The following is a 13468-nucleotide window of genomic DNA, read 5'->3' as shown; positions in this document are numbered from 1 at the left end:
AAGTTTATCGAAAAACAAACCCAATATCAGGAATTCATCAAAAACAAACCGTTATTAGTGTCGTCATAATGAAGTGTTACAGCAGTTTGAACTACTTTCGTGAACTGGATGAGACTTTTGGAAGTGCAGTATTGTTCCATACTTGGAAAAAAAATTCTTCGTGGCATGGCACGCACTGAATAAATCTTATCTCTACTTAATTAAAGAGATGGGTGCAATCCGATCTTTCGTGATACGTTTCTTACGACCTTCAGACTGTTTTATATTATACGGTTAATACAAAAAGTAACTTTGCAAATATTAAATGTTCTCGAAGTTACTTTTTTTTTACGGTCGTTGCTTTTTACCCAATCATAAAGTTGGCTTTCGAATGAGCCAAGTTTCGTTTGTCAAAGTAGTATGGCGATAAAGCAGACTTAAAAAAAAAATTAGATTTTGCACCAGTTCGTCCGGTACTGACCGCCATTGTTTTCGTTAAGTTATTTATATACTGTATATATATAAATATATATAAACTTCCGTTAGACAGATTTTGAGAGCTGGATTTACGGTTCCTTCAATTCTTGAAGTTTTTTTTTTTTTTCACTTGTAAGACATTTAAGATTCACTACCACTCCTACCTGGTACAGATCCAAATTTGAAAGGCAACAAAAGTTATTTGTATTCTTTTCAAAAAATCGAAGTAAATAAACTTAGTATTGAAATAAAGTTGCAATTTGATAAATGTACGAAAGATAATCCCTTCATCAACATATGGTGGCCCTCAAAAGGGCCTTTTTATTTAAAAAAATGTGGGAGTTTATGCACGTTCTCCTCTAATACGACGAGCAAGCTGAATGTCTTTAGGCATGATGGTAACTCTCTTTGCATGAATAGCACACAAGTTCGTGTCCTCAAAGAGACCTACCAAATAAGCTTCACTTGCTTCCTGCAGTGCCATTACAGCAGAACTCTGAAAACGAAGATCAGTCTTAAAGTCTTGGGCGATCTCGCGAACAAGACGTTGGAAAGGGAGCTTTCTTATCAATAATTCGGTGGATTTTTGATATCTTCTAATTTCACGAAGAGCAACGGTGCCAGGCCTGTAACGATGAGGTTTCTTCACTCCTCCAGTAGCTGGGGCACTTTTCCTAGCAGCTTTGGTGGCCAACTGTTTCCTAGGTGCCTTGCCTCCAGTGGATTTTCGAGCCGTTTGCTTAGTACGGGCCATCTTATCGTGCAATGTTAAAAGAACAAACCAACACTCACGCAGCAAAAAATAAATTGGAATCCGAAATCTCGCGGGCCACGGTGTATATATACGTAGCTGCTTCAAACAAGGTAGCTGATTGGTTAGATCTCACTATCAACAAAAGGGCTTACGTGATTGGTCAGATTGGCGCTAACAATACAAAGTACGTTCTTTGTTTAAAAAACAAAAGTTTTCTTAAAGTAGAATCTGTGTGATTCCACTGTATTTTAGCAAGCTATGAAAAATTTATTGAAAAAAATTATTGCCGAGATTATTCAAACATTAAATATTTCGCACTGCACTTGGAATTGTGATAACATGAATAGTACCATCTCATTGGTTAATAACTCGCCAATGGAGGGAGAGTTAAGTTTTTAATTTTAATGATCAGGTTTCTCAATCGTACTGTAAAACAAAACATTTTATTTTCCTGTTAATTATTTTATGGAGACAAACACTTAATAGATTATTATAATTAACTTTAAAATATCATGGGAAAGTTCTCCTTTGTGCATTATTGTTGACAAAATCGTACAAAGATCGGTCTTGGTAATGATAAATTGTGTATTTTGCTTAGAAAACAAAATTATTTTAACCCAAAATTGTTTTCTTTATGTCATTATTCACAAAAAGTAACTCGACAAAAGTTAATCAAAATTATGTGAAAACTATTGAAGGTTATTCCTTCGATGAGGCAGCGTTGCAATATTTAAAAATAATAATAAGTTTCTACATTCGGGGTAATATATAAATGTCAAACAATTCTTTGTTAAATAATTAAAAATAAGAAATGATAGAGGAACCAGTCCCATACTACTATTGTAAATCGGAAGAAAACATTTGTTTCTAGCTCTTAAGTATGAGGAGAGGCCAACTTTGTGAGGAGCCTTTTAAAAGCCAGTTGGTGCTCTAATTATACAAATAATTCATGGAAGGTCCTAGGTAATCACAGCTTATACTTATCTACTCTAGGTAAGAGCTATAGTCCCTTTCCCCATATGACCTGAATAATGTGGATTTTTTTTTTTTTTTTTTTTACTGCTACATGATAAGGGGAAGACTATACCCTACCCCAAAAGGTTGTTGGGTAAGAATTGTAAAAGGGAGGCAGTGATAATTTCAAATATGTTCCACATTCGTTCACTTACGATTTATAAATAGGACATAATAATGCTTTTAATAATATTTTAATACAATAATTTTTATTTTCGATCTCAGTTTAAATCCGCGAAACAAAACAATATATGTAATATGAAAATATAGTGTTGTAGGCAACGTGCAGACCACTACTGGACAAGGACAAATTGGACCGGTTGATCAGGCAGCCATTACCACTGGGCCAGTAGCTTTACAAAAGAAAAGATGAGGCCCATTGGAACCGATAGTACTCTGCCACCATGTATGGTTTAAGAAGATAAAATGCCTTTTTCTTTGTATGAAGTGGTTTTCTGATAATCAATAAGGAGAAATGACACCATCGTAGCTAATCTAACATAAAAACTTGACAGTATTCCTTGGGGGCGCTACTGGTTCCTGATAATATTTTCCAATTAAATGAAATATAGTAATTCAATTTTAATAAAAAGGACAAGAAATTCATAATAGATTACTGCCACCCAAAAACTGATGTAAACATTTTAGTAAGCAGTGGACGTCCAGTATATTCGTAATAATACAAGAGCGAAAAAATCAGATTAGTCGGACCGAGTCCAGACGCTGATCCAAGTCTGTTTGAGTTCACCGTGTTTCAAGCCTGTATAATTGCTAAATACGGTGAGGTTCTTGTATTGTCTATCGCGTGAACTCTTCTGAGCTTATTTAACCGTCCCAGAGTGTAAACAGAAAATGTATTCATTTATTATATTGGCGAGGGTATCCAAGGGTAGCTCTCAAAGTTTGCTAACGATTTGAAGATTGGGAGGGTAGTTAATAATTCGTACCAGGTCATGATACTTTAGAAAGACTTGTTCGTATATTATCCGAAAAATGGCAAATAAAGTTGAACAATTCTAAATGTAAGGTTATCTGAGGGACAGAAATCGAGGAATTTGGGGGAGAAGAGCTGCAAGTGTTTAAGGCGAAAAATGATTTAGTGTAATCCGTAGATTTTGTAGTACTGTTTATATTTGATATTCTACGGTGCGTGCACGTTAACTGTCCTATGAAAAAATTCCAATAATATTGATACCAATTACCGTGAGCACCTTTCAATTTAGCAGCTTCCATCGACGGCCGACAGGATATGTATATAACTCAACATTCAAAATAATTCCTTTATTTCGCGATTTGTTGTTATGTGCAGTTTTGCAAATGGCTAGTGACAATATTCCAAGCACATCAAAAGTGGCTTCGTCACATCCGAAGATATCTGCTATGGTACACGAAGCTCTTACCGAACTAAATGAGCATGGCAGTTCTTCCCTTCCTGCAATCAAGAAGTACATCTTGGCCCACCACAAGATAAATGCCAAACGGCTCGACACGGTAATCAAGAAATATGTAAAGACTGCAGTGGCTCATGGAATTTTGCTCCAGACAAAAGGAAAGGGGGCTGCAGGTTCCTTTAAAATTAGTCCGGCGTACAAGTTCATAGAAAATGAGAGGAAAAGGAAAAGTGAGAGGAAAGCGAGCCGAATTACAAAAGAAGTTAAGAACTCAAACACACTAAAGTCAACTACTACTAGTAAAAAAAAACAAACTTCAAGCAAAAAAAATCAAGACAAGAAGTAAGTTCTTCAGTGGACATCACCGTTTTTGGACTTAGGGTAATAGTGTATAAAATATCGGAATTTTCAATGTCAGTCAATCATTAATTATTCTTTTGTTTCATCTTAATATTACTGCTCATTATCTTCTGCAATTTTCATGTAAACCAATAAAAAAAACTGGCTTTTAAATTTTCGTCTCGTCTGCTCTGTTTATCTTATGATTTCATGTAAACCAATAAAGAACTGGCTGTTTTTAATTTTCCTATCGTCTTCTTTATTTGTTGGCTTAAAATATTGTTTTCATTGCACTGGACTAAAAAAAGTGAAAATAAATCTAAACTTCCAAATCCGCAATTTTTTTTTATAAGTGTTGCTTCGAGCTTGCTGCTACACATTTGTATCGGATATTTAAATAATGATTTGAGAATTCAATGGGGAAAATTCTATTTATAAATTTTGAAATTCGTGGTTTTTTTTTTTTTTTAACATTTATTCTATAAAGTTAAAGTCTGTGCTTATACATTGTCACATTCTTCGGATTTATCTGCATCGAGCAGTTCTAAGCAAAGCAAAGCAGTCATTCTGCTTTATGATTTTTTTCTGTTTTGCGTTCTTCCAGAATTTAAAAAGTTCGATATCAGTATCTGAACTAGATGACCTATTCATCATTCTAAAAAGAAAAATGTCTAGGTAAGTACTGTCTAATTATTATGCTAGCCCATTCCACTCTATGGAAAACGCCTGGAGTTTTCCTGTCTATACGTTCGGTCTCAGACAGCCATTGTAATCCTCCCCCACCACACCGAAAGTGAGTTTTTGATACATTTAGAGACAAGCATACACTATAAAAGAATATGCCTTACTTGCATTTGCTAGTGGGAAGTAAAAACATTTGTTCAATATTGTATCAGTCGACAGGTTTTTTTAGGTATGAGTTCGAATTTTGGGCTCGCCTCAATTGAGCTAATTTGAACTCGCCTCAAATACCTTAGATACAGAGCCAAATTGCTATGGGCCGTAATTGTCATACCATAAATTACAGCTGAAATGAGTATAGCTGTAATATAATTGTAATCAGAGGAGGATTTAAAGGCGCGCGCGCCCTGGGCCTCGACTTCTGAAGGGCCCACGCAAAAAACCCAACAAATTAGTTGAACATATTAGTTCAACTAATAGTTAAACTAATATGTTCAACTATTAGTTCAAAACTTTGTGATTATTATTATGCTATTATTAATTAAATTATACATATATTATATTCAAATTTTATTGGAAATAAAACATTAATAGTACATAATATTTTTTATTTATTTAAAAAAAATGGTTAACATGTATTTTTATTTTCTCTGTCTCTCTCTGTTTTTTTAAGGGCCCAATATTTTCTTCTGAGCCCGGGGCCTCAACCGACCTTAATCCGCTTCTGATTGTAATACCACCAAACGGCACACCATAGGTGAATTATGTCCATTAAATATACCAAAGTTGTTGGACTTTGGTCATTTTGATACCACGGGAGAATCTACCAAACCGCGGTGGGAAAGGAGTCAAGGAACCCGATGGCTGGTGTTCTATGGTTCACGTAAGACTCGGTTTTGGAAGGTAGCCTGAAATTTATATTTTCGCCTCTGGGTGAGGCACGTTTGGATGCACAGTTCTATTAGAAGAGTGGGTTCTTTTATTAACAGGATAACGCGTTTTGTCAGGTCAGAAATTGCACGGTTCTGGCAATGAGACTTAATTTATCAATCAGAAACGTCCATTTGATTTTTTTTTTTTTTTTTTAACGATTACTGACGTTACCACCTTTTGCCACTTGCTGTTTCTCTGCCGCAATATTTGAACAGAAAAAGTGACTAATTTGCAACAATGTGGGAATTAATTGAGTCAATATGGAACAGCATCCCTGGCACGCTTTCAACTCTCGTTTCCGTGCCACGAAGAATCGAGGCTGTTTTGAGCCCTAAAGGGAGAGGACTGATCACTATTGGATTTTTAAATTTCCCGCGTTCAAGGGAAAAACAAAACCGTCTCACTATAATTCCGCTTCCGTCGTATCAAGAGGGCTTATTTCTTACCCGTTGTCACGTGTTCTTCATAAACTCACGTTTGTCCAGTCATACAGTTACAATGTGGAATTCCAATCTGTTTATTTGTTAATCTGCAGATTGGAATTCCAATCTGCAAATTAATCCCTGCTGTTTATCGACCCGGCTTTCTGATGGAACGACAATGGATAAGTAATTAGGGTGCTTACACGAAGGAATGATGTACCAGTCTAAAGCTGAAAGCGGGATTTTCGCTGTGCCGTTTACCGCAAAATGAAACGCGGAATTTACAATTATAAATCGAGTTCGATGGTCCACAAAAAAAAAAAAAAAAAACTTCCGAAAATCTATTTCAGATCATCGAACGCATTTATTCTGTGTATTTTCCTCAAAAGCAAATGAGCAGTAGCACAACTTGGGGTGGGAAGGGATTTAAATTTTAACCGAGATTGAGGGATTTGGGAATCTGCAACATTATAAAAAAACATTATTTAATTAAAGATGAACGCTGTTCACCTGTACGTACTGTGTTCTGTAATGATGTTTTTATATGTCCAGAGTTGGGAATTTTTCCACCTATGCATTTTGCATAGTAAAAGTTTGCCTCCTTTTAAAAATGAAGGAGAAACAAAAGTGGCAATCGTATTTATTTTAATTTAAAAATACCAAGGAAAAATATCACCAGGATCAAATATTACATTATGGGGAAAAAATGCACATAAATACCCCCTCCCCCCGAGTGCATGACGTAATCCCTTAATTATATCAAGGTCGAAAAATTACTAATCCGCGAATGAGCAATTTTATGGGACTTAAACCCATAAATCTCATCACGATTGTCTTTGTATTGTTTCTGGTTCTTTCTTTTTTTTTTTTTTTTTTTCATTACCATTGGTAACTTAATATTTATTGCATTAAATATCTTTTCATATGGAAATTACTATTTCTAATAAGGTAAAGGCAAATTATGCTTATGCAAAAACAAACCCACATTCGTTGGCATAGCTCCAACCAATAATATTTTCATTTTATTTGTATTTAAATAAATATATAAGTACTGTGTCTGCTATTTTATATATCCCATATACGCTTATATATTTCAACATGTTCGGGGTTTGTTTTTCTTGTTTTTTCCGTCGTACCTTCTTTCAGTGGGCATTTTTTCTAGAACCTATGTTAGTTCTAAAGGCATAGGAAAAAAGGAAAGTAGGCATAGGAATTAATAAAAGTAAAAATTAAGTAACTAATTGCTTGTTACCAGTTAATTATTAATTGATCAACTAGTAATATACAGAGCTAATTCTTTTCACTTCACTATACGTACCTCCCAACCTAATACTGAACATTGTAATATATTATTACAATAACACACTGTACCTCAGACGTAGTATACCTATACTGCGATTTCGTAATGCCTTTTATTTTTTCTTGCATTTTAATAACAATTGCATACAACACGTATTTCACCTTTCTTCCGTGATTAATATAGTAAGCAATGTATATATTTAGCAAACTGGGAAAAAAACAATTCACTCCTTTTTTTCTCCCCTAAAAACTATACATAGCCGCTTGATTTAACAAAATTTCAAGAAAAAATTCTTTAACTGTCACACAGTGTTGAATCCAGGGGGAGGGGACTGACCGGGGTAAGTTTTACCTCCGGTGTAATAAAATCTATCCCCCCCCAGTTAAAAATAGTAATTTTTATTTTAACTTTGCAAGAAGCAATTTTAATTTGTGATTATTGTTAGTAATGTGGTTTTGTGAACTGATGGTATACTGCTGTTAGTATTTAAATATTAAAAAATAAATATTTCCTTTTGTTTTCTCATAATATAATATTCATAAAGATACAGAGTTGTTTGTAATATATACCTATAATAATAAAAATATATATTCTCCCCCCCCCCATACATGTACTCTTGAAGGTGGTAGTATCGTGAGAAAATAGTTAATCCTGGTGACTCATGGTTGCTGATTACTTTTTACTCTTAATACCTTCTCAATAGTGGCTTTGTTTTGTTATTCACTTGGGACCAACCCTTCCTGGCATTCAGGGGGGTCTAGCGAATTTCAGGTGAAAGATTAGCAAGGGATAAGCAATTATGGGGAACGGGGAGCCTACAAAAGTGACTGGTCTGATACGACCCTTACAGAACAGTTCATTAAATGGGAAACGAAAAACATTATCACAAAAAAATAATTATAATAAATACAATTAACAGCATATCGTTAGTTCTTGAGCAAACAGAACAAAAAAAAATCGAAATTAATTTATTCTGCTCTCAACAAAATCAAGTTGATAAAAGCAGAAGAAACGTACAAACCAATGTATTTAGTGGGTGAAAAAGGGGGGGGACGAAACTTCAAGAAATTTTCTTCAAAATTGGTGGGTGGCTGCATACCACGAGAAGCCAGCGTCGTATGGTCTGGCTAAATATATCAATTGGTTGCAGCTTTCGTCTGGGACAAGCATATTCTGGAAAATACAGAATCTAGGCTTAGCAAATCAGTATAGAAATAAGACAGCCAAGATGCAAAATGGATGCATCTTTGTTACCTCCACATGAAATTAGTAACAACTGTTTCGTCTTTGATTTCAGGGGGGGATTCAACCCTAAAGTGAAACCGCAATGAAATTGGTGGATTATTTAGTTGAAAATTACATAAAATGCCACAATTATAAAAAAATACCATTTTTCTTCATAGTACAATTAAAAGAAAGATTTAAATAACTGCACATACAATGGTATATATATATATTTTTTAACTATAAAATAGTGAAGTTAAAACCAGCGGTATGTTTCGTTTGATTACATAACAAATGTGATTTTTTTCCCCAGATTATTGTTTCCTGTTGCCATGTTAGAGTCTTGCCTCTTTCTGTTTTTTTTTTTAAGAATTATGCCTTTGCTGTTGATCTCCTGGATTATTTTGATTGCAAGTACGTTAGTGGCGGTTTCAGAGGCGTAGGCAAAATACTTCGAACAGGTTTTTAAAATTTCTGCTCTTTTATCTCTAATGCTTTTGGAAGCATTATCTTTTTATCTCTAATGCTCTTGCTGATGATGAAACAACTAACAACCAATGCGAAGGTTGGAATCATTGTTTGATGCTTTCATTTATTTCAATGTCTCTTTTTGTCCATGTGTAGCTTTGTTCTTTTTCTCATTTGAATAAATATATAATTACAATTGTCTTTTTTGTTGTTATTAGATATCTGTATAAATCAAGTCATTTACGAATTCTTCACCTTTTTCAATATATATTATATAATATTCATTTTTGAAATTATGTGAAACATTTTTGATAGTATCATCACTGTAATAAGAGAATATGAAAAAACATAATAGGAAACAAAAGGAAATACAGTATACAATAATCACAATTTAAGATTATCAAAATCACAGATTAAAATTAGCAAAAAAATCATACAAATTAAAACCAGACGTTTAAGTATTATAATAATCTTAATATACTTGAATAATCTTAAGTTTTATAATAATAAGAAAATGGGATATTTTTTTTCAGGGATTACCGGTGTCCCTTTCAACACTGTGCGATAAGCTAAAGAATTTTTTCTTGAATCTTTGTTAGATCAAGTGGTTATGTATAATTTTTAGGGTTAAAAAAAGAAAATCGGATATTTTTTCCTGTTACCGATGAAAACATGACTTGCATTCGTGAACAGAAAACATTTCATTTCTGGTATTTTACTTTACTGTTTCTTTATAATTACAAACTGACCTTTTTTTTTTTTTTTTTTTTTTGTACTCATGAACAAATTGCTGAATCGCACGACCAGTAAGTGGTCAACCCATTGGCAGTGGGCAGACTACATCAGTGTTTTGTCTGCATTTAACCCCCTCCCCAACCGTTGTTATCTGCTTATCGATGGTTGCAGTGTGCTGACCTTCTGCTATTTTTAGGTTTGTCTCAGGGTAACAGTTTTGTATTGCAATAAAAACAAATAGAATTATCGACACTATACAGGCCACCATTACAATAAAATTACAAAATACATGCTACAAAAGAAAATATATATGTACAGAAATTGTCCTTTTGAAAGTGTATTTTAACCAAAAAAATAGCCTGGTATAAAATCTTAATTTATGAACAAAACTGTGCACCTCTTTGCTTAGCAAAGAGTTTAATTTAAATTAATTCTTGATTTATAACTGAATAAAACTTTAATAAACATATGTAGAAATAAATTTACATTATATACAATACAGCTCGTTAATTTTTAGGTTTTTCATTTTTGTTTAATTATATTGCCATTTTTTTTTTTTTTTTTTAGCGCATTCGGTTCAATTCAGCTTTAGTGTAATGAGTTTTTATTTTCTTTTTAGTAGTAGAGTGGATCGCTTATATTATTATGTAAAAATGAAAGTCTTATAAATATAAACATGATCACTTGTGCATGTGGAGAGCATGCAAAAGTGAAAAAGGGGGTACCACTGAATATTTTTCAAAAGTTATCTTTTCGTTTTTCCCTCCCAGTCAAATGCTATGAATGTTCCCTAGTCGTATTAAATGAGGTAAGGACTGCTTGGAATATCATCACCCACGTTGTGGAAGACCTGCAACGATCGTCATGACCTGATTAGTGATTAACAATGACAGAATTGCCATTCCAATTTTTGTTTGTTGCATTGTCAGTATAGTTATAAAACGCCATTACTATTAAAATATTTAAACTTAATAATTACAATGGTAGTTCATAATCGTTGACTATTATAAATATATACTGTATCTTATTTCTGAACGATATTTTCTATTTCTCGGTATTATTGTAAAATATAAAACAATAATCTTAGTCAGACATGTTAATTGGTACTTTTTGATATATTAAGGAATAAAGACAACTAGAAATAAATTATAAGAAATACGAAATTTATAAGTGTGATTCCTTCTGATCTGCAAGGTTTATAATTTATTTTTTACAAACATAATATTAATGTTTAGTATTATTCATACATATGGATACTGAATATTTTATATTACAGTACTCCATTCTTTTCCATAGAAAAAATCATCACGAGAGCTGTCTTCTTATTGGTAGGTTATTTCTCTGAAAGGCAACATGTTAGCTCTATTGCTATTGGTCTTTAATCTAAGGATAGGAGCTCTCATGAGCGTCCTCGTGAAGTGACTGTACAATCCCTCCGATTTTGTATAAAAGGGCTTGCGAAGCAGTGGTACTCTATGCTTGTTTATTTTTTGTCGATTTTAGCGTGTGTTTATTTTAATTGTGTTGGTTACGATGCCTCCTCAGCCAAGTGGAAAAGCCGTTAAGAAGGCGGGTAAAGCTCAGAAGAATGTCCGTGTTGGCGATAAGAAAAAAAAGAAGAAGAGGAGGAAGGAGAGTTTCAGCATTTACATCTACAAAGTGCTGAAGCAGGTCCACCCCGATACTGGAGTCTCCAGCAAGGCCATGTCTATCATGAACAGTTTCGTGAACGATATCTTCGAACGCATCGCTGCCGAGGCCTCCCGTCTGTCTCATTACAACAAGCGGTCCACTATTACGAGTCGGGAAATCCAGACCGCTGTTCGTTTGCTGTTACCTGGTGAACTGGCTAAGCACGCCGTGTCAGAAGGAACAAAGGCTGTTACTAAGTATACAAGTGCCAAGTAGTAGAACAGTACGTTTTCAACAAAAAAAAAACGGCCCTTTTTAGGGCCACAAATAGTGATGAAGGGATATCTGATCGTACTTCTCAATAATTGTAAGCGTAAGCAGTTCGTGTATATATTAGTTGTGTATATACTTTTATACAGAGTCATCGTTATCGAAGGCTCTTCCAATTACTTTTAAAGTTAAGGACTAAAGTATGTTTAGTTTTATTTTAGCCTTTCTTGCTTTTAAAGCTCGTTATTAAACCCAGTATTAACGATTATACATTTTATTTTTTAAATAAAACATTGGTTACATGACGTCTGTCTTCATCGGAAAACTTACACGGCAAATTAAAGCTTTCGGTAGTTTTCTGTTGTGTTTTTACTTCCATTTAGGTTTTTCCTCTCAAGTCAAGGACTTTCGGCAACGAAAAGTTCGTGTGTTGCTTTCGGTAAGTATCCAGCGATTCCCTTAATTTAAATTTGATTGTTTTCAACTTCGTTGTCGCAGCGTTTTTAATTGTTGAAAACAATTAAAAACGCTGCGACAACGAAGTATTCAACAATACTAAGGTTTCGGCACTTAATTGAACTGAACTTTGAGTGACAGAGTTTAAAGGAAAGCAGTATTTTGAAAAAAGAATTGTTGACAGTACTAATTCGAATCAACGCTAAATTTTATGAAACTTCAATGCATCGTTGGTGAACTTCGATTAGTGCTGTTAGTGACTTCAGCTAGAAGTTTATTGATTTGTGAATAATCAAGCGGCTTCCATTCCGCTCTAAGATTAATTTCAGGTGGGTGGTTAGTAGTTCTTAATTTACCCAAAGTAATCCATTTAATCTATTTGTAACTGCCTATGTGTCATGTTATGCCTTCGTAAGTTGATGTGCAGTTGTTTGGCAACCATAATTGTAGGAAAAGCATTCTTTGAAGTTGAACTGGCTACGGCAAGTAAATTCTTTTCTGGTTTATATTTTATTATTTTTTTGTTTCGTCTAATGGGTTCCAGCGGCCGAACAACATACATCAACGGTTATAGCAGCCGTGTGGTAACGTCAAATGCCGGCGTTTTTTTTTTCCGCGGTTAAAGTAATTGCCAAACATTTTTAAGTTGCCATTAATACAGATTTTTATTTACACACTGGGTTCAGGTGGCTACTCAACTGTTTTAAGGAATGAATGAATTGAACTGCTTTTAATTCTAATTTTTTTTTTTAAATTATTGTTTTATGAACACTGCATCATTTGCCTGCTAACCAGAGCCACTAATACATTTTTTTTTTTTAATACTTCTCACTTCTCAAAAATCTGGAATTGGAAGACATTTAGACTGACCTTTTTTTTGCTGGATTACTTATTTACATCTTCTTTAACAAAAGATATTTAGATCACTGTTTGAGTTAGCATAACAACCAATGCAAACTAAATTAAATTTAGTAACATGAAATGTCCTGAATATATATTAAGATCATGGCTGATTTAATTCATAAAAAAATGTAATACTGTATATATTAAAAAGAGCATGCTGATTTAATTCATAAAAATAAAATCAAGACTTGTATGCCCAGTACAGAAACAAATAAATTTAATTAATAGTAAAAATAACTCCACAGAACCCAATACTGTAGTTGTATCCATCCCAATGATATACAAGATTATGACCAGCTGCATAACCAAGAAGATATCATGCCGCCAGAACATAATAGCCAAACATAGTGTAGTGTTAATTGTATGGTGCCAAAGACCCTAGCTAGCACTAGGTCTCCCAGAGAACATATACAAGGAACTCCAAAGTTGCAATCCTGGATACTTGTATTGTAGGATAGAGCAATCAGTAATAATGTAAACTGTAAGATAA

General features: G+C 33.8%; 2 protein-coding genes across 2 annotated transcripts; one reads left to right on the top strand and one right to left on the bottom strand.

The window, feature by feature from the left end:
• Positions 1–799: 799 nt before the first annotated feature.
• On the bottom strand, positions 800–1210 carry LOC150078705 (histone H3). Its single transcript, XM_090383662.1, has one exon. It carries the CDS (start codon positions 1208–1210, stop codon positions 800–802), a length of 411 nt encoding a protein of 136 aa, XP_090239788.1.
• A 9986-nt stretch (positions 1211–11196) lies between these two features.
• LOC150078704 (histone H2B-like) lies at positions 11197–11921 on the top strand. The gene has a single exon (XM_090383653.1). It carries the CDS (start codon positions 11251–11253, stop codon positions 11623–11625), a length of 375 nt encoding a protein of 124 aa, XP_090239779.1. The 5' UTR covers positions 11197–11250; the 3' UTR covers positions 11626–11921.
• The last annotated feature ends 1547 nt before the right edge of the window (positions 11922–13468 follow it).

Source organism: Mastigoproctus giganteus, chromosome 10 (genome assembly GCF_048544385.1).
Source record: "Mastigoproctus giganteus isolate SK-2022 chromosome 10, ASM4854438v1, whole genome shotgun sequence".
Classification (NCBI taxonomy): Eukaryota; Metazoa; Arthropoda; class Arachnida; order Uropygi; family Thelyphonidae; genus Mastigoproctus; species Mastigoproctus giganteus.
Note: the sequence above shows the minus strand (reverse complement) of the source record. Positions and strands in the feature narration are given on the sequence as shown.

Bases quoted from the DNA above. Each gene is read 5' to 3' on its own strand.
- LOC150078704 (XM_090383653.1), top strand. From the start codon at position 11,251: ATGCCTCCTCAGCCAAGTGGAAAAGCCGTTAAGAAGGCGGGTAAAGCT.
- LOC150078705 (XM_090383662.1), bottom strand. From the start codon at position 1,210: ATGGCCCGTACTAAGCAAACGGCTCGAAAATCCACTGGAGGCAAGGCA.